At 40.9% G+C, this 22,515-nt stretch overlaps 1 protein-coding gene across 1 annotated transcript in view; it reads left to right on the plus strand.

Moving 5' to 3' along the window:
• Positions 1-22,515, plus strand: part of PLD5 (phospholipase D family member 5) — a gene marked incomplete at both ends in the record, with an annotated part of 318,682 nt that overhangs the window by 189,985 nt on the left and 106,182 nt on the right. The window contains one exon of the mRNA XM_080698695.1: positions 2,722-2,890. Within this exon, the coding sequence (XP_080554821.1) occupies positions 2,722-2,890 (169 nt within the window). The remainder of the gene's footprint in view (positions 1-2,721; positions 2,891-22,515) is intronic.

Genomic DNA, 22,515 nt, shown 5'->3' on the forward strand with positions numbered 1-22,515 from the left:
ATTGACCCTGGCCAAAAAGGACCCATATTACAAAAGTTATATATTTTGCAATTTTTCCCAGATTCCCAGCTGTCAGCCTTAATCTTGAGAAGGCGAAAGAATTTCTTTTTCTTTTTTTTTTTTTTTGGTGGTACTGGGGTTCCTGGAAGCCCTTCTACCTCCGGGCTACACTCCCAGACCTATTTTTACATTTTCATTTGGAAACAGGGTCTCCTAAGCCAGCGCGCGCGGCTGGCTTCGAACCTGCGCGATCCTCCTGTCTCTGCCTCCCAAGCGCGGGAATTACAAGCGTGCGCCACCACGCCTGGCAAGGCGAAAGGATTTCAACGCAGAGACTTTGTGGCGAATGCCCGAGGCCACCTGGGAAATGCTGTGCTTTCTGTAAAATGTAGCGATCCATTCATCACATACCGTTCTTATCCTTGGACTGCCAAGGACTACCTGGATGGGACCATCTTGACTTGGAAAGAAATCAAAAACCTAATGGTGCCAAAACTACAGCTGCTTGCTAATATTCTCTGGGTTTTATACCCAGACCCGCAAATAAAATAATAAATAAATAAACAGTGTGTAGCTCAGAGGTAGAACGCCCCTGGCCATAATCTCCATTCCAAATGACAACAGTAACAAAAACCCCACCTGGTTTAAGATTTCCAAAAAAGAAACTGTGAATTCTGACTGACTTGTATGCCTCCCAAAAGTCCCGGGACAGTGTGAAGAAAGGGACCGTGTGGCCCCATCTACGATGTTCAGTTCTCCTATATCCCATATTTCACCTATTTGATTTATCTGGGATTCTTGGGTCTTCTCTTGCCTTTATCAGAATGTTTTATGTCAAAGTAAATTAAATTCATGAGCTCTATCATGTTTTCATTTAGTTAGAATTTTTTTTTGTCTGTTGGGTAGTTTTTAAATGTATTCATTGATTGTAGGCTGGAACTGCTATCTCCAGTCATTTATTTATGCTGGCTTCTAGCTTCTATTAGAAGGCCACTGGGCTTTAAATGTGGATAGAATCACACAATCTAACTTCAACTTCTGTCCCTCCTTTCTTTCCTTCCTTCTTTCCTTCCTTCCTTCCTTCTCTTTCTCATCCTCCTTTTTCTCAGAGCCTCTCTACCACTGAGCTACACATCCCCAAACCCAAATCATGTCTTTGTCTTTGGCATGCCCTATGCATCTATGAATGAAACAGACTACTGTCCTGGAAGCATTTAACATGTTACCTTCATAAGAGTTTGAGCTTTCTCAATCAATTGAGAATTGAAGAATATACGTTTACTAAAATGAAAATAAATTGCTCATTCTTTTGTTATATGTCACCTAAGAAGTGTGAAGCAAAAGAACAGCAGCCTGTGTTATCTTTTCCATCACTCTGACCAAAATACCTGACAAGAACAACTTAAAGGAGAAAAGATTAGTTTTGTTTCAGAGGGTTTTCATGTCTCAGGGTTTCAGTCCATGGTTGGCGAGCTCCAAAACAGAAACATTATGGCTGCAGGGTATAGTGGAAGAAAGCTGCCCAGCTCATGGCAGCCAGGAAGGAAGGAAGGAAGGAAGGAAGGAAGGAAGGAAGGAAAGAAGGAAGGAAGGAAGGAAGGAGACAGAGACACGGACAGAGAGAGAATATGAATCTGAGTGTGAGGGGCCAGGGACAGAGACCATCCTCAGGGCCATGCCCCAGTGACCCCTCCTCCTGCCACACCCACCTCTGAACCCTGCTGCATTGGGAACATGCTTTCAACACATGAGCCTTTGGGGAACTAGTCCAACCCAAATCACAGCACAGCCATAGAGGCTACCCAAAAGAGTTGGTCACAGTGGAGCTGTGGTCAATATATTAAAAAGTATAAAAAATAAAGTAACTTATTAGGATATTACTGATTTCAGTTTAATTGGGGCATGGTTATTACTGCCATTTTATATATTTCTTGTCTCTGACTTTAATAAAGCCCCACAATACATGTTTTTTTTTTTTTATCATTTTCTTCTCAGTATTACTCTACACTTTAGGCTGAAAAGTGCCAATCAGGGTGTTAAGCAATACTAATCACATTTATTGAATTCTAATATATGCTCAATATTATATAAGAAAACAAAGATATGCAAAACTTAATTTATAGTCTCAAGTAGCTTGCATAAGTAGTATCATGTATAAGAATTACATGGATACAGAATATATTAGTAGAAGAAGATGCAGCCAGGTGTGGAGGCACATGCTTGTAATCCCAGCATTTGGGAGGCTGAGATCATGGGAGGAAAGATCATGGTTTGCAGACAGCCTCAGCTACTACTTAATGAGGCCCTTTGCAACTCAGTGAGACACTGTTTCAAAATAAAGGAAAAAAAAATAGGGCTGGAGGTGTCGCTCAGAGGTAGAATGCCTGGATTCCATCCCCCCACTCCCCAAAAAAGAAGGTGCTCATGTGGAAAACTCTGCATATTTTTTAGGCTAGTTTGAAACTGGACATTAGGGACATATACTATGATTTTCTGAAATATAAATGCTAACCCTGGGAAAAAGCATAAACTCTCAGAACACAGATTAGCATAGTGGAGACCTGAGAGAACTTTGGTGGAAAAATGTGAATTACTGAGGAAAGTATGTCTTCAGAAAGATCAAAGAGTATTTTACAACTGTCTGTATAAATGTGTAAAAAAAGAGCGATGGCTTTAAATGTGACTGGATTTTGTGTTTATTTCTACAAAATCTTTTCTAAGAATTGCCCTGGTGGAAAATATTCCTGAAGGCCTTAACTATTCAGAAAACGCACCGTTTCACTTACCGCTTTTCCAAGGCTGGATGAATCTACTAAACATGGCCCAGAAGTCTGTTGACATCGTGTCTTCACACTGGGACCTCAACCACACTCACCCGTCCGCCTGTCAGGTAAGCCGCTCCTCTCCACGTGAGGATTGCACTCGCAAGCCTTTTTACACTCTTGAGTATTCTTTTCCTCTTCTCTATCTCAGTACATTCTTAAAATTCCACCCCACCCAGAGTACCTGTACATCAATGCATTTACATATGCATGCATTGTTAATCACAAGTCGCTCAACTCCAACTAGCATGCTGGGTTTTTAAGAGCCTTACTACTTTTAATGTAATAATGTTTCTATTGATACAACCATGATAGTTTGCACTGAGCTATCCTGTCTAAGCATATTACCATCTACCTACCCTTAAATGCCCTATATGAGTCAAGGGTAAAATTGGTTTTGTCTCTGCATTAAAAACATATGATCGCTGGGTGTGGTGGCGCACGCTTGTAATCCCAGTGTTTGGGAGGCTGAGACAGGAGGATCGCGCAGGTTCGAAGCCAGCTGCAGCTACTTAGTGAGGCTCTCAGCAACTTAGTGAGACCCTGATTCCAAATAAAGTATAAAATAGGTCTGGGAGTATAGCCTGGAGGTAGAAAAAAGCCCCTGGGTTCCACCCTCAGTACCACAAAAGTAAGTGTGTGTGTGTGTGTGTGTGTGTGTGTGTGTGTGTGTGTATTTTTTTTTAAACATACAATCTGGCTATACCACTACTGGGTATCTTTCCAAAGGGGGTGAAATCAGAGAACTACAGTAACATATGCATACCCATGTTCATAGCAGTGCAATTCACAATAACCCAAAATATGGAACCTACCTAGGTCTCCATAAACAGATGAATGGATTACAAAATTATAGGAAACACACACAATGAAATTCTACTTGGCAATAAAGCAGAATAAAATCATGTCATTTGTAAGAAGACAGAAGGACCTGGAGAACATTATGTTAAGCGAGATCAGCAAAGCACTGAAAGAGAAGGGACTTATGTTTTCTCTAATATGCTCGAGCTAGGGAGTATTTGTGATATCAGAGGGACTCCAGATAATGAAGGAGTTCCTCAGTGGAGCCAGGGAGGAAGGGGAAGGGAGGAAGAAGGCTGAGGTTCATCAGTGGAACTGCTACCTGGGACTGTGTGTATACATGTGAATATAACATTGTTAACCTGGACACTCAGTATTGGGAGGGAGGGAAATGGGGAGGGGGAGGGCACCGAGTACTGTGTGAATGTGTGCCACTGTCAACATGATCCACATCATGATGTGAGACTGTAGTGCACCAACAAAATATATATTAAAATGGTATGTCAGCACCAAGTCTATACTCATTACTTATGGTGTTTTGAAATATGTTATTCACTCATACTATTTTAAAGTCAAAAGTTGTCAGAAAATAGGTAAAAGCAAACAAGAAGTGCAAAGGTCATGCTTGGAAAAATAGGATACTTTTACTAAAATCACTGTATGTGGAGTACACTCTCCACGTTTCCACTTCTACTATTTCAGCAGGTCTTTCGGGTATTTGAGGTTGCATAACAGATCATTTGAAGATGTAGTGGTTTAAAAAATAACTGTCGCTGGGCGTGGTGGCGCACACTTGTAATCCCCGCGCTTGGGAGGCGGAGACAGGAGGATCGCGCAGGCTCGAAGCCAGCCGCGCTGGCTTAAGAGACCCTATTTCTAAATAAAAAAGTATAACATAGGTCTGGGACTGTAGCCCAGAGGTAGAAGGGCTTCCAGGAACCCCAGTACCACCAAAAAATAAAATAAAATAAAATAAATAAAAAATAACAGTCATTTAATTACTCCTGATCTGGGGCAGGGTTTGATAAAAAGGATTCATCTCAAAGGCTCATAGCCGTTTGCTGGAGTGGCTCCTGGGGCTGGAAAATCCATGGAGGAGTGCAGGTGTCTTGGCATACACGCTCTATCTCTGTCTATCTCTTTCTGTCTGTCTGTCGCTCTCTCTCTCCTTTCTCTCTCTGCCTGTGTCTCTCATCATGCTGTAAACTAGCTGGGGCTCTTTTCACGGTGATTAGATCTTAAGAGGGCCAAAGCAGGCACTTGAAGGCCTGTGGAAGCCTGGCTGCTGGCAGTCCAAAATGCTGTGTCTGCCGTGTCCCATTGGTTGAAGCAAGTCACATGTCCAAGATGGCGGAAGTAACACCGGGGTACAGGAGTGAAGAGAACCATGGGCAGCCATCTTTGGAAATGATATACCACAGCCCATGCTCTGGCCCCAGCAATCATATCTTGTTCACATGAAAAATGCACTCATCTCATCCCTCAAAACATCGTTTTTAAGTTCCATTCCATGAAAGACCTTCCTTCACCTGCGTAAGCTCTGGGTCCGAATGAGGCCAGAAGCCTCATTGATCTGGACACATGTCCAGAAAATACTAGTTCCACATCTCCTGACACACACACTAAACATGCAGTGTTCAAACAGGTGTAAGAGAATTACCAGCACTTCTGTTTGGTCGTTACTCCAGTGTCTTACTCTGGAGACAGGAATGTGCCTGGACTCGGGCCCAGCTCTTTCCCCAGGAGTGGCTTGCTAATCTGCTTTTCTCATTCTCTGACCTTGGGTGTCTGTGTTGGTGCAGTGCCGGAGGTTTAAGCCAGGGCCTCCTACATAGTGGCAAGCCCTCCACTATTGAGCTCCACCCCCTGTCCATGTTATCCTTTTTTTTTTTTTTTTTTCATACAAATAGCCTATGTTTCCTTCCTTCAAACTTACTTTCTTAGCCTGCTTCCTGATAGTAGAATTCGAGACACCCAAGACTTCAACTCATTTTAAACCATTTCTGTCTGTCCTGTCATAACTCAACATGGTGCAACCTTTAATTTTGTAGATGTTCTCCATATCCAGTTTTAGTTCACCAAGTTGGCAAGAAGCCCATGTCACAAATAACTTTCAGGCAGATCCTTTCTGTGCTGGACTATGATGCAAGGTGCCCCTGATCTTCACCCTCCAAAATGCTGGGAGCCTGCGCTCTGCTGTTTTATGGGAAGGTCAGGCAGGTGCGGCCATAGGAGACAGAGGCGAGGCCCAGGGCATCATCACTGGTCCTGGAGACAGAGGCCACACGGAAACACCAGGGAGGTCAGGAGGCAGAAATGGAAGGAGCAAGAGAAAAGCTCAGGCCAGAGGCTGCATTGGTGCTTCTTGGGGAAGACAAGACAGGATAGGGTGAGTTGGTCATGATTGGCTGGTTTGAATAATTTCTGTAGACCTGGTTGCCCAGCACCTGGCCCTGGGGTCTTTGGGCCAGAGGAGTTTGGACAGGTTCATTTGCGTGTAGAAGGCTCACCCTGAGTGATGAGCCTCTGTAACCCTATGAACCATCCAGCCCAAGAGAGGCAGTGTCCTCTCTAACCAGAAAGGTATTTGAAGATGTTAAAACATCTTAATATACAGAAAAATTTAAAACAGTATTTTTATATATACTCCAGAGAGCTTTTGTCTAGTTGAATCTACAAAGCACCCATCAGCAGAGGCCATTTCTTACTTTGAGAATATTTTGCAGAGTGGAGAGACTAGATTCTCTGCATCTTCTCTAAAATTTTCATTGAAATGGAACAGTTCTTCCTTGAGGTCTCTTTAACACCTTGTTCACCATGAAAGCTTTGATCACTGCCAAGCACTTCCCCAGCCAGACCCACAGGTGTTGGATATGTTTTCTGTCATCTGCTCTCAGTTGATGCCATCTGGCATTCCTGGACATGATGCCTTTCCTGGAGGCTCCAAAGGTGATTTCTTTTTACTGTGCTTCAGGCCTTGGTGAACAGGATGAGACTCTTGCTTTCATCACCTTCTGGTCCCAACGGAGGCTCCAAAGGTGATTTCTTTTTACTGTGCTTCAGGCCTTGGTGAACAGGATGAGACTCTTGCTTTCATCACCTTCTGGTCCCAACGTAGTGCCACATGGCTCTAGGTTTTTTCCATGGCATTTTCTGTCTTAGTTATCTATTGCTGAGTAACAAATAGCTCCAAGATGTTCTCATTACTATTTCCTGTGATTCTTTCTGCTGGTTGTGTACAGTTCTTTGCCTGAAGTGGTGTTAGTTGGGATCACTCCTAGCCACATGTAGCTTGCAGAGCCAGTTAGTACTGAATTGTAAGAGGGCTGGGTGGGTCTCATTTTCCCCAGATGGACTCTCATCATTCAGTAATCCAACCCAAGATATATGTAGTGCAGCTGAATCCCAAGAGGGTGAAAGTGAAATTATAAGACCTCTCAGTGCCTGGACTCTGAGAACACTAATTTCAAAAATTATTGGTCCACAATAATTATAGATAATAGTGAGATTCATAGCAATACATTTATATATGCACGCAGTATGGTTTGACCTATTTCCTTCTCTGTATTCTCCTTTCCCTCCCCTGGTTGCCTTCTGCTACCCTACTAGTCTCTCCTCATTTTCATGAAGTCTCTTTTATTGCTTTCCCCCTCTAACTTCCATGTATGAGAGAAAACATGTGGCCCTTGATTTTCTGAGACTAGCTGATCTCACTTAGCTTGATGGTCTCCAGTTCCATCCACTTTCCTGAAAAATGACATCATTTTTCCTTTATAGCTGAGTAAAGCTCCATGGTATATGTTTGCTCAGGGAGGAACCGTTCCATTTTAATGAAGAATTTAAAGAAGATGCAGAGAATCTAAAGTCTCTCCACTTGGCAAAATATTCTCAAAATAAGAAATAGCCTCCGTTGATGGGTGCTTTGTATATCAGCTAGACAGAAAAGTGTATGTCCATACATTTATTTTCTTTATCCATTTATCTGTTGACAGACACCTGAATTGGTTTCATAACTTGGCTATTGTGAATTGTGCTGCTCTAAACATGGGTATGCATGGTATGCATATATCTTTTTTTTTTTTTGGTGGTGGTGGTACTGGGGTTCCTGGAAACCCTTCTACCTCCGGGCTACACTCCCAGACCTATTTTATATTTTTATTTGGAAACAGGCTCTCTTAAGCCAGGGCAGCTGGCTTCAAACCTGCACGATCCTCCTGTCTCTGCCTCCCAAGCGCGGGGATTACAAGCGTGCGCCACCACGCCCGGCTGACTTTAATTATTTTTGACAAATATTAAGACATGGTGTAGCTGGATCATATAGTAGTTCCATTCCTATATATAAAGAACTCAAAAAACTTAACACCAAGAAAATTAATGCTCAATCAATAAATTGGCAATTGAATTAATGAAACATTTTTCAAAAGATGAAATACAAATAGATGTCTAACAGATATTTGAAAAAACGGCTTAGCAATCAAGAAATGCAAATCAAGGGAACCCTGAAATCTTATGTTCCTGCACTGAGAATGGCAACCATCAAGAATACAAATAATAATAAACACTGATAAAGATGATGAAGAAAAAGGAACAGTTATACCCTGTTGCTGGGATTGTAAATTAATGCTATATATTAGTACTATTTATTATCGAATATACATTATTTAATAATAATCAATGATATAGTTTACATAAGTATATATATATATATATATATATATATATATATAATGTGCACACATATATTATATCCCCATAATGTGTGTGTTATATGTGTATTTGGAGGACAACAGTCAACCATGGCCTTTACTTTTGAGCAACAGAGCCTGAAAAATCCTAAATGGGGCCATAAATGGCACCAGATAAACAGGAACTATAGCCCAAAGCCTCCCATCTGTTTGTTATAATGTAGCAGTAAGCAAAAGGCATCAAGAAATGGCATAGCTAGTGGCAGGCGGGCCCAGCTCAGCAGGAAACAGATACAAATAAACATGGCAGGGGATATCTGTCTTCCCTTGGCAGTTTTGTAGGAGAGAGCTATGACTGTTATTAACGAGAATGATGAATGCCAGCTTTCTACTATTTGCATAGAAATAGTCATATTGGTTGAAAATGTATTTTGTTTTTTTATCTGTCCCTTCAAAGCGTTGTTTTGATTTTTTCAGTCTGGAACAAACCATTTTTTCTTTCCTACTTCTCACTGGGTGTCGTTAATCTCTTTGTGTCTCTGTCCTTCTGTGCATCGGATCACAGCCATGCTAAGGCCTGGTGAGGGCTGCAGTTCCATGGTAACTAGAGTTTACAGTTTAATGCACAGACAGGCAAAGGCTTGTGGTTTCTTTCTGTCAGGATGATGCGTTTAAGCTATAAAGTATTGAAATTTGTCATTATCTGGCAAAGTTGTTACCTGGTAGGGTTTTGACATATTTGATATTAGAACAGTGTCATTTCATAGAAAAGAACCTACAACCCCTGTCTATATTTGCTGAGATTAAAAACAAAACAAGACCTCTTCATCCCTCAGGACAATCTTGAGCTGCTGTTTTCAGTTTTAGTTTTGTTTTTTCTAGTGTAGGACATTAAATCTAGTGGGCACCTAACTAACTCTACATACTCTTAGGGAAGAAACAACTTGCAGGTCCATCAAGAATTCAACTTCAGCTGGATGCTGTGGCACACACCTGTAATCCCAGTATTCGAGAGACTGAGACAGAAGGATCCCAGTTTTGAGGCCAGCCTCAGCAACTTAGTGAGACCCTTTGTCAAAATAAAAAGGACTGGAGTGTAGCTCAGAAATACAATGCCCTTGGATTCAATTCCTAATACAAAATAAAAATAGATGTTAATGTCTATGAAAAGAGATGAAGATAATTCTACCCAGAGCGCAATTGTTCTTCAGGATTTAGATGAAGGAAGGAGAAAGAAAAACATGCATACATTTAGGCAGAGGCAGCCTCTGCTGTTGATGCTGCAGTTTCTAACCATGACTGCCACTCAGAACCACCTGGGAGCTTTGTTTCCAGACAGATGCTCTGAATCACAGGTTCCAGGCCAGCCTCAGCAATTTAGTGAGACCCTGTTTCAAAAGTAAAAAAAACTAAAAAGGGCTGGAGATAGGGTTCAGAGACAGAATGCCCTTGGGTTCAGTTTCCAGCACCACAAAAAATAAAATAAATAAAATAAATCATGAGCCCAAATATAATCTCCTCAATCCTTTGGGTTAAGTGGCTGAGGCTGGCACAAACAATGGCTTTAAAAAATTGATGCATTGTTATCATATATTTTGATGCAGTTCAGGGTGAAGAGGCATACATGTACACAATGCTCCCGGAGCCTCCCCCAGTGTCCACCCCGCCCACCTCCTTCCCATGCTCAGCGCAGGGATTGGCTTTGATAGGTTTGTGTGTGTACACATGTCCATTGAGGATTTCCCCCCTTCAAGTCTTCCTCCCTTCGCCCACATTCCTCAGTTAGAACCCCTTCTTCACTCCAGTAAGGTTTTTCCTCCTTTGTCTGAAGGTCTGAAGTCCGTTCTGTGCCTCAACTCAATTTCTCTGGCTTTTTTTTCTTTTCTTTCTTTCTTTCTTTCTTTCTTTCTTTATTTTTTTATTTTTTATTTTTTTGCTGTACTGGGGATTGAACCCAGGGGCATTCTAACTCTGAGCTATACTCCCAGCTGCGATCCTCCTGGCTATGCCTCCCAAGTATTGTAATTGCAGGTGTGCCCTACTGCTCTCTGGATTGCTATTTATCTTTTTAGTAAAAATATTTTACTAAATAGTTTTAGTATTTATAAAATTGAATTTTTCTCATTATATAATAATAGTCTCTTAGTATAAAATATTTGAAAAACAAGAGAAATCCAAGAGAAAACAAGCCATGCATATGGCCATTTTTTTAAAAAGCCTTTGGCAGTTTGGCATTTTATGCATAATTTACATAATATGCTCAGAGTATATAATAAAAATGTTATCTTAATTCTGAATTTTCCATTATCAAATAAGCACATTTCCACTTTATCAGAAATACTGGTAAAACATTTTTTCCACAGTACGTGGGATTAAACTCAACAGTGTTCTCTCAGCCCTATTTTTAATTTGTTGTTGTTGTTGTTGTTGTTGTTGTTGTTATTATTATTAGGGGATGGAACCCAGGGATATTCTACCTCTGAGCTACACCCCTGGTCCTATGTTTTTTACTTTTTATATTTTTTTGAAACAGGGTCTCACTGAGTTGTGAAGAGCCTCACTTAAATAGCTGAGGCTGTCCACAAAATGTGTTCCTCCTGTCTCTGTCTCCCGAATGCTTAGATTACAAGAGTGCTTGGATTACAAAAGTGAGCCACCACGCCCGGCACTATTTTTTTTTTTTTTGAAACAGGGTCTTGCTAAGTTGCTGAGAGTCTTGCTAAGTTGTTGTGGCTGGTCTTTAACCTGTAATTCTCTTGTCTCAGCCTCCCAAGTACTGGGATTACAGCCTCCCAAGAACTAGGATTAAACCATGCCCAGCTAAACATTTTTTTTATGGTACTTAAGATTGAACCCAGGGGCATTCTACCTCCAAGTTATACCCTCAGCCCTATTTTTATTCTTTATTTTGAAACAAGGTCTCACTAAGTTGAGGAGGGCCTCACTAAGTAGCTCACTAAGTAGGCTGGTGGTGAACCTGTGATCCTCCTGTCTCAGCCACGCAATTAGTGGGATTACAAGTGTGCATCACCATGCCTGGCCAGCTAAACATTTTTAATTGGTTTCGCAGGGGAGTGGGCTCAGTGGATTAAATATATGTAACTCTATTACTGGACATTCAGGTTCTCTTTTCCTCTCTTTTTTCTGAATAAATGCTGTTTCAGTGAGTATCTTTGTGCAACGTTGTTTTCCTTTGTGCTTGTTGGCTCAGGATCAGTTCTCACAAGTAGAGTCAGGGGAGGAGGAGCTGGAGCTGCTCTCTGAGGACCAGGCATTTTCAGGAAGCTCGCGGAGTGTGTGCACATTAATCCCTGGAGATGTCTCCATCACTCCAGAGGGAGATTTTGAAGGAATCTGCCTCTGCTCTAAGCAAGGCCTCCTGCCCACTTAGACCACGTAGCCATGGAAGGGTTGGAGTGTTGGACATCCCGGGGCTCCTTCCTGGCCCTGTCACCCCTCTTCCCACCTTGGCAAGGGATGATGGGGACCTGGGGAAGCTTCTCTTCCAGACACTGCTCGAGGACCAGGCAAGATGGCGAGGTTCCCTGGCCCTCGAGGTTAGCAAGGGGGCTTGAGCAACCCCAGCACATCTTCTCACTGCTGCAGGATTTCAGCCATCATGGGCCTTGTTGCAGACATGCTGCTCCTGTTGTTCATTTTCTATTTCCTGGCCCATTATTGTCACGATGAGCCTGTTCCTCCTCTTCAACTTCCCCAACAATAATGGCAATGTATCCTCACCGGATAGCTAAGACTCATCATTAGCCATGGCCTTGAGAATTCGCTGTTCGCAGTCATTAAGTCCCCTAATAGGATGGTGTCTGTTACTAGCCAGCAGATGAGTAGTCTGCTGGCCTCCAGGGCACACACCCTCTGTGGGTACTAGGGGCAATTTGTTATTCCCCGCCTCAAAGCAGCTGTTCTCAGCCACAGAGCTGGGCCCTTGGCCCTGTCTCAGTCCTGACGCTCCAGGTGATACATGACTCAGGACTTTTGTGAAGAGATGCTGAGGAACTCCACATCTCCATGAACTTGCAGGGCCCGAGAACTCCCGGGCTCTGGCCACACTCTGCCTCAAGCCCCAGGTCTGCTCCTTGGAGTCAGCACTTGGCTACCTCACACGTACCTGCTTTCCTCTGGATTTGTCAGCCATTGGACTGTGTGAGTGGAGAGTGAGTTCTTGTTGCTTTGACACTGCCATTGCAGCAGCACACATCCTTATGTGTGCTTACATGCAGCTCTGCTTCCCGTGGTCATGCCTAGTCCCATTTTATTGGATGGATGATTTTATGTTGTTATAGTTTAATATATTTTTAACAGAATAGCTGTTACTCTTCCATCTCTCATTTAAATAACAATATTATTTTAAGTTTATTGTTTTCCATTATCTTTTTGGTATTTATTTTAATTTTTAAATAATTTTTTATGTCTGTATTGTCTTTATTGTCTTACATGACTTTCTACATATTTAGTATGTATGGTTTGTTTGTTTGTTTGTTTGTTTGTTTGTTTGTGGTGGTACTGGGGTTCCTGGAAGCCCTTCTACCTCCGGGCTACACACCCAGACCTATTTTTTATTTTGGGGAACAGGGTCTCTTAAGCCAGCGTGGCTGGCTTTGAACCTGCACGATCCTCCTGTCTCCACCTCCCAAGCGCGGGGATTACAAGCGTGCGCCACCACGCCCGTCTAGTATGTATAGTTTTTGTGGCCACTGTAACAAATCCCATGGACTTTGTGCTTTTTTTTGGTGTGTGCTGGGGCATTCTACCCCTGAGCTACTGAACTACACCCCAGCCCTTTTTACTTTTTATTGAGGGTCTCACTAAGTTACTAGTCTGGATTCAAATCTACAATCCTCCTGTCTCAATCTCGCAAATACTGGGATCACAGATGTGTACCGCTATACCTAGTTTATTAATATGTCTTTTAACAGTCTAATTCTCCACCTAGGAGGGTGGTGAAAAAGGATTTCTTTTTCTCCTATGGGATTGGGAGGACCTCCTCTGTTAAATAGCCTTTTTAAGAAAGCCATGGTAGCACATGCTACCATGCTTGTAATTCCAGCATTTGGGAGGCTGAGACAGGAGGATCGTGGTTCGAGGACAGCCTCAGCTACTACTTAGTGAGGCCCTTTGCAATCAGTGAGATCCTGTTTCAAAATAAAGAATAAGAAATAGGGCTAAGGGTGTAGCTTGAAGGTAGAATGCCCCTGGTTCCATCGCTAGTACTGCAAAAAAGAAATAAATAATAGCCTTTTCAGAGTCCTAGTAAGGCTGGGATGAGAGCTCTGTCCTTGGAGCTATGTTCCCTCCACAGGCCATGCTATGCAACATTAGGGTTTTGCAGACTTCATTTTAAAATTGGATTAAAAGCCGGGTGAGATGTGCATATCTGTAATCATAATACCTGGGAAACTAAGACAAGGATTTCAGATTCAAGACCAGCATAGTAACTTAGACCCGTTTTAAAATAAAAAATAAATAGAGTGGGGGTATAGCTCAGAAGTAAAACACTCCTATGTTCAATCTCCAATAACACACACACACACACACACACACACACACACACACACACACACACGGGCTTAAAATAGATCAGAATTCCTAAGCCACTATCTTTGAGATGATTTATGTAAATTTGAGAAGTTGGCAAGTGTTTTGCACCAAAAAGGCCAAGATTTCATGTTTCCAGTTTAAAAGCCAAGGGATTTTGTTATTCCTTTATTAGAAACTAAAGAAAATGATTAAAGATGATGGAATAAAGAAAGGCAGTGCATTTCAGTTGCTCCAAGACTCAGAACTCTACCAGAAGGAATACTGTCTGCTAGCAAGAGAAGAAAAGCAATCAGAACTCAACAGAAGAGAGATGATTGGAACCTGGTGAATTGGAGGCAGCACACGAAAGCAGAAGACTGAAAAGAGCCCCAAGTGGTTCAGTTGGTAAGCTCTGGAGAACCGAAGTGGCACCGTGTTAGCGTACCCGTGTAGAACCTGTCAGCTGCCAAATCCAGCATGTCTTGGAGACCAATTCTAGCAAAGAAAAGCAGAATCTTTTCAAGGCAGTTACTGCAAAAAAAAAAAAATCATTAAAAACAATCACATTATTCTCTCCATTCTTAAATACTTCCAGAACGTAACTCCCCAGAACACTCACTCAGCCAAACCACCTAGTGAAATCTTGTGGCTGCAACTGAACTTGGAACAAGAAATAATAGGCCCTTCCTGCAGGGACCCCAGTGGCTACAACCAGCCTTGTCAAGACTACTGTGAGTCTCCAGATTACCCAGCCAAACCACCCAGTGAACTTGTGGCTGGGGCTTACCTTGTCGGGACTAAGAAACAACAGACCTTTTCTGCAGGGACCTGAGTGACTTCAACAGAGCTTGCCAAGTCTGTACATTTACATAACAGCCCAGGAGGAGCCTGCTCAGCTGTTGGGACTCATGAGGCAATGACCAAACTGGTGGGGTCTGTGAGTTTGCTAACTATCCCTGTAGAGGTAGGAGTGGGCTCTGTAGTCAGACACACCAGAAATGTGAATTAGCAGACATCCTTGGGTATCCTCTGGTGAGACCTAGAATCAGAAGTTGGCTCCACCACTGCAGTCATTGAAGGACCACCAGCAGTGGTTTGTTTGGAATGAAATAACTTGGTCAATAATGTTGTGGGCTCGGAAGGCTATAAACCCTTGTCCAGCAATACTTGGATACCATAAGCCCCAAGGCTGATGGCCAGTAAGGTCTCATGTGATTACAGCTGCCCAGAGCAACAGTAGTATTGTGGAGATTCTTCTCCGGGACTTGGGAGGGAGAGACCTGAAAGGGGAAATCGGAACGGCTACTGGATGGGCAGCTGCCCTGAACACCGGACAATTGGCTGATGACCAGCTGTCCTGAAATGAAAGCAACAGCTACCTGATGAGTAGCCGTACTGAAATGTAATTGCCTGATGAGCAACTACCCTGAAAAATGAACACACGGACCATTTCCTCTCGTGCAACTGACCACTTTATTTTAGACACAAGAGTTTTTATAGTTCCCTATTTTCCAGTGATTCCCTAGTAGAAAAGCATAAACACCAAAGAACAATAGTGAGGCAATAAGTGAAAGACAAGTAAATCACCAATCATAAACAAGACAAAAGGAAGGCCTGTGACATCACAGGTCTTGTGATTAGCCCCATGATTACAGGTGTCTAAGATCAGCCCCCTGACCTTGCGGGTGGGTGCTGGGGGGCAAATTCCAGAAAGACAATGGTCACGCCCAGAGTTTTGGAGAATTCTACCTTTCATAGAATCTCCTTTAACTCTTTCAGGAATCTTCCGTTCCTTAGGCTTCATCCATGTCCTCCATCATAGTATCTCTGAAGCTAAATAACTTAGCCACCCCAAAGCCAGTAGAAAACAGGAAATTAATAAAATTAGAGCATAAATTAATGAAATAGAGAATTAAAAAACAATACAGAAAATCAACAAAACCAAAAGCTGGTTTCTTGAAAAAATTAACAAGATAGATAAACCACTAGCCAACCTAACTAAAAAAAAGAATCAACCCAAATTATTAAGATAAGAGATGAAAAAGAAGACATTACTACTGACAGTGTAGAAATCCAGCGGATTATCAGAAACTACTCTGAAAAATTATACTCCAAAAAAATGGAAAATCTAGAGGAAATTGACAACTTCCTAGATAAATACAACCTTCCTAAACTGAGTCAAGAAGATACAGAACATTTAAACCAACCAATAACAATCAAAGAGACTGAAACAGCAATAAAGAGCTTACCATCAAAGAAAAGCCCAGGACCAGATGGCTTTCCAAGTGAATTCTATAAACCCTTTATAGAAGAGCTAACCCTAATACTACTCAAACTATTTCGGGAAATAGAAAAAACCAGGACTCTCCCAAATACATTCTATGAAGCCAACATCACACTAATACCCAAACCGAATAAAGACAGTTCAAGGAAGGAAAACTACAGGCCTATATCTCTGATGAACTTGGATGCAAAATTATTAAACAAAATACTAGCAACACGCATTCAAAACCACATCAAGAAAATCATTCACCATGACCAGGTAGGGTTCATCCCAGGGATGCAAGGCTGGTTCAGTATACGAAAATCAATCCATGTAATTCATCATATAAACAGAATCAAAGACAAAAACCACATGTTCATCTCAATAGACTTCTCAAACTATTTCATGAAATAGAAAATAGTGGTCTACATCGAATATGTGTAAAATTATGAATATGGCATGGTTACCCTGGACAATCATTGGTGGGAGGGGGGAAGGAAAAACAGGGGCGGGGAGGGAGGGCACCAAGTATAGTTTAAATGTATACCATTTATGTTCAATAAAAAATTAAAAAAATTAAATACAAAAAATAAATTGATAAAATGATGGTCGTTATGATAAATATCTTACAATAAATTCAGTTATCCATCTCAAAAAGGAAAAGAAAATAGTGGGACTCTCCAAAATACATTCTATGAAGCCAACATCACACTAATACCCAACCCGAATAAAGACAGTTCAAGGAAGGAAAACTACAGGCCTATATCTCTGATGAACTTGGATGCAAAACTATTAAACAAAATATTAGCAACACGCATCCAAAACCACATCAAGAAAATCATACACCATGACCAGGTAGGGTTCATCCCAGGGATGCAAGGCTGGTTCAATATACAAAAATCAATCCATGTAATTCATCATATAAAAAGAATCAAAGACAAAGATCACATGATCATTTCAATAGATGCTGAAAAAGTATTTGATAAAATCCAACATCCATTTATGATAAAAACACTGCAGAGAATTGGAATAGAAGGAACATATCTCAACATCATAAAGGCAATCTACAATAAGCCTACTGCCAACATCATATTAAATGGGGGAAAACTTCAAGAATTCTCCCTAAAAACAGGAATGAGACAAGGATGTTCATTATCACCACTTCTCTTCAATACCCAGAAACAAGTCCACACACTTTCAAGCCAATCGATTTTTGACAAAGGGGCCAAAAACATACACTGGAAGAAAGATAGCCTGTTCAACAAATGATATTGGCAAAACTGGTTAATCATATGCAGAAAATTGGAAATTAATCCCACTTTCTCACCCTGCACAAGAGTCAATTCAAGATGGATCAAAGACTTGGAAATTAAACCAGAGATCTTGAAGCTCCTTGAAGAGGGCATAGATCCAACACTGCAACACATAGGCACAGATAAACACTTTCTCAACAAGACCCAAAAGGCACAACAAATTAAAAGGTGAATCAACAGGAAACTGTCAAGAACCTCAACTGTGAGCAAACAGAATGGGAGAAGATTTTCACCACCTACCCTTCTGATAGAGGACTAATATCTAGAATATACAGAAAACTCAAGCAACTCAACACTAAGAAAACAAAGCATCCAATAACAAAATGTGCAAGCGAACTAAATAGACACTTCACGAAAGAAGAAATTCAAATGGTCAATAAATGCATGAAAAAATGCTCAACATCATTGGCAATCAGACAGATGCAAATCAAAACTACCCTGAGATTTCACCTAACTCCAACTAGAATGGCCATCATTCAAAACACAAACAACAACAGATGCTGGCGAGGATGTGGAGAAGTGGGAACTCTTAAGACATTGTTGGTGGGATTTGCAAATTTCTACAATCACTCTGGAAAACAGTATGGAGAATTCTCAGAATAATGGGAACAAATCTACCATTTGATCCAGCAATACCACTTCTGAGTATCTACCCAAAAGAAAGGAAACCAAACTACCAAACTAATGCATGTGTATCTATGTTCATAGCTTCACAATTCACCATAGCCTAACTATGGAACCAGCCAAGATGTCCATCAACATATGAATGGATTACAAAACTGTGGGATATGTACACAATGGAATTTTATTCAGCCATCAAAAAAACTCAATTACATCATTTTCAGGGAAATGGCTAGAACTGGAGGACATTATGCTAAGTGAGATTAGTCAGTCACATAAAATAAGAAATCAGATGCTTTCCCTAATATGTGAAAGCTAAGGAGAAATGGGTCATTGGAGGAACTCTAGATGAAAAAGGAAATCCTATAGAGGAGCAAACAAGACAACCTAAATGAGGGGATGGGAGGGGGAAGAAGAAAATTCTCTAAAACATGCAAAATACTTAAATATATCAAGTCAACCACTAAGCCAAGCAAGAGAAGGAGGGATGGGGAGGGGTGGAAATTGGGTAAGGGTTAAATCAATAATGTGTACATGTATGTACACATGTTTTTTTACCCCAATATGATGTATGAATATAATGCACCAATAAAAATTAAAAATTAATAATAAAAAATAACTCAGCCACCCAAGTCCTAGGCTCAAAGTGGTACAATCTCTCCGTGGCATAGTTTGGTCCCCTAAAGTAGGGTGGCTAGGGGCCAGCAGGGTTTCATATGATTGCAGCTAGCAAAGAAGGAACAGTGTCTCTGGAGCAATTTGACCCATACAGCCAGGCCTTAGGCTGGGAATGCATCATCCTCTCAGCCAGCAGAATTTGAGCCTGGTAATCAAAAATCCACATGTTTGCAACCAGAAAATTGGCATCAAAGCTCAGCCAGCAGGACCACAAGCTCAGAATATTATAAGCTCTGGTCCTCCTGAGCTTGTGCCCAGTGACCACAGAGGTTAGAGGACAGAATTTCACAGAATTTCACACGGTTTCACATGTTCTCAACCAGCAGAGCAGCAGTGGTAACATTGGGATATTAAATATGAACCAGTCAACCACAGACTCTGAATGTAACATTATAGTATCTGGCTCTGCTGAGTCTGGGCCCAGAGAACTGTGGAGACCTATAGTCAGACTGTTGCTTACCTGAACTTATTACAAGGCTGTTAGTTTCCCTCAGTTCTTGTTTCCCCCAAAGAAAATTTTCATTCAGAGGATGAAGATAGGATAAGCATGAAGGGCTTTTTTTTTTTTTTTTTGGTCGTACTGTGGGTGGAATCCTTCTACCTCCAGGCTACACTCCCAGACCTATTTTATATTTTATTTGGAAACAGGGTCTCTTAAGCCAGCAAGGCTGGCTTTGAACCTACACAATCCTCCTGTCTCAGCTTCCCAAGCACGGGGATTACAAGCATGCACCACCATGCCTGACTATGAAGGGCTTTATTGGATGGGTTCAACAGGACGTTCACAGAGGTGTCTAGTTCAGAAACAGAATTTAAAAAAAAAAAGGCGGGGGGCTGAGTCGGCCTCATGAAGAGTTTCTTTTCTTTTTTTTTTTTTTTTTTTTTTTGCAGGTCTGGGGATAGAACCCAGAAGCATTTGACCTCCGAGCTACACACCCCGCCCAAATTTTTATTCTTCATTTTCTTAATTTTCTTCTTAATTATTCTTAATTTTGAAACAGGGTCTCACTGAGTTGCAGAGGGCCTCACTAAGTAGCTGAGGCTGTCCGCGAACCGCGATCCTCCAGTCTCAGCCTCCGAAATGCTGGGATTATAAGCGTGTGCCACCACGCCTGGCATGAGTTTCTATACTGAACATGAATCTCATTTCTCCTCATGCATAGCAATTTGGGGCAGCTAATTTTGAGATTTCGTGCCATGTTTTGGTGTGACTGTGCAAAACTTCATTGTGTGAGAATTTAAATCTGCATCTTAATAGACTGGAAGTCTCTGACCACAGCTGGTTGGTGCAATCTCCATATCTCTTTTCAGGAAGGCTCCTCCCTTTCATGCTCATTTCTGGATAGCTGCCTAGCAAACTGACAAAGAATTATATCCTGTTAAAGAGGTTCTGTGGAACTAAGTCAAAAGTCTGATTATATGAGTCAGATTCATTAAGGTAACTATATACTTTCCAGCATAGGCTTTCTTATAAAGGGACAACAAATAGACATAGTACTTCAACACAAAGAGAAAAAGGACACCAAGACAATAGAGGCACAAACCTGAGAATTTTAAAAACATGAGAATTAAGACCATTGAGGAAACAATAAACTTCCACAACTCAACAACAATGTAGATCAATGATACTGAGCTGCAGAAAATGCCAGAAGAATTCAGAATTTTGATTTTCAATATGATCAAAATCCTAAAAATGAAGTCAGAAAATGTGTACAGGATATGAAAGAACATGTCAATAAACTTAAGCTATAAATAAGAACTAAAATGAAACCCTCAATAAAATGAAGGAGACAATAAATAAAATAAAAACCTCAGTAGAAAACACATCTAGTAGACTAAACCAGATGGAAAATAGAGTCTCACACTTAGATGACAGCACATTCAATTGACTATACAATCAACAATAAAGAAGACAGTACAACTATACTATCAGAAGATTAAAGAAATATTGGAGAATATGAAGCAACCCAATTTATGGATAATAGCCATTGAAGAATGTCTAGAAGCACAAAACAAGGGCAATAGAAACCTCTTTGGAGAAATATCAGAGAACTTCCCAAACATAGAAAATGAGAACCTTGAGCTGGGTGTGGTGGTGCACACTTGTAATCTCAGCATTTGGGAGGCTGAAACAGGAGGATCATGGTTCGCAGGCAGCCTCAGCTACTTAGTGAGGCCCTTTGCAATTCAGTGAAACCCTGTTTCAAAATAAAGAGTAAAAACTAGGGTTGGGGGCTATAGCTCGGAGGTAGAATGCCTCCGAGAGAACCAGATACAGTGGCCCACACTTGTAATCCCAGTACTTGGGTGGCTGAAACAGGCGGACCATAGGTTTGAGGCCAGCCTTAGCAAGTAGTGAAGCTCTCATTAACCTAGTGAGATCTTGTTTTAAAGTAAAAATGAAAAAATAGGGTCGGGGTGTAACTTGAATGTAAAATGCTCCTGGTTCAATCCCCAGTTCTAAAAAGGAAGGAAGGAAGGAAGGAAGGAAGGAAGGAAGGAAGGAAGGAAGGAAGGACATCCTTGTACAGAAGCCATTTAGAACCCAATAAGACAAGATCAAAGAAGAACTTCTCCACACTACATAGTAACCAAAATGACTAACACAGAGCTCAAGGAAAGAACCTTAAATACATTTAGAGAAGAAAGATGGGTGATTTTCAGGGGCAAAACAATAAAAATTACTTCAGACTTCTCAGCCCAAATCATGAGATTCAAAAGGACCTGGTATGACATACTCCAAAACCAGAAAGAAAACAAGTTCCAACATAGACTGCTATTTCCAGCAAAGATACCATTCAAAACTGACAAAAAACCTTCCAAGACAAGCAGAAATTAACAGAATTCAAGATACCACGCTGGCACTAGAGGAAATACTTAAAGAAATAAAACAAAAAAGAAAAAAGAAATACCAGAACCAGAAAAGAGGCAAAATCCATCAAAGGAGCAACTAAGAGAGAAATGACACTATATCAAACAGAAAATATAACTCAAAGTGACAGGAAACAATAATCATGTCTCAATTATAACATTGAATGTCAAAGGTCTAAACTCCCCAATTACAAAGCATAGACTGGTAATATGGATAAAAGAACACAATCCAACTATATGCTGCTTGCAAGAAACTCACTTTATAGGCAAAGATATCCATAGGTTAAAGATGAAAGAATGGAAAAAGATATTCCATGCAAATGGAGACCACAAACAAGCAGGGATAACAACTCTCATATCCAACAAAGCAGACTTTAAGATTCATCAGAAGAAACAAAGTGGGCATCTCTTACTGATAAAAGAAACAATTCAACAAAAAAACATAATGATAGTAAATATTTATGTCCCAAATGTAGATGTACCCATTTTTATAAAACAAACTCTTCAGGATATTAAGACTCATATAGACCCCAATATAAGAATACTGGGAGACTTCAACACACCTTTTATTCCAGTAGATTGATTTTCCAGACAAAAGATTAATAGGCATTTCAGACCTAAAGAACAGTAAAAACCAAATGTATCTAATAGACATATACAGAGTATTCCAGCCAACAATAACTGAATATGCATTCTTCTCAACTGCTAATGGAACCTTCTCCAAAATAGACCACATTCTGGGCCCCAAAGCAAAAGCCACAAAACTTTTTACAAATGTAATATAATTCGCTGCATATTTTCAGATCATAATGGAATGAAAGAAATCAACAACAGGAAGTCCCAAAGGAATTGCATAAATACATAGAAATTGATACACTTTTGAATGAGGACTATATGATATAAGAAATAGAGAAATTTAAAAATTT

The sequence above is a fragment of the Muscardinus avellanarius genome (genome assembly GCF_963383645.1).
Source record: "Muscardinus avellanarius genome assembly, chromosome: 7".
Taxonomy (NCBI): Eukaryota; Metazoa; Chordata; class Mammalia; order Rodentia; family Gliridae; genus Muscardinus; species Muscardinus avellanarius.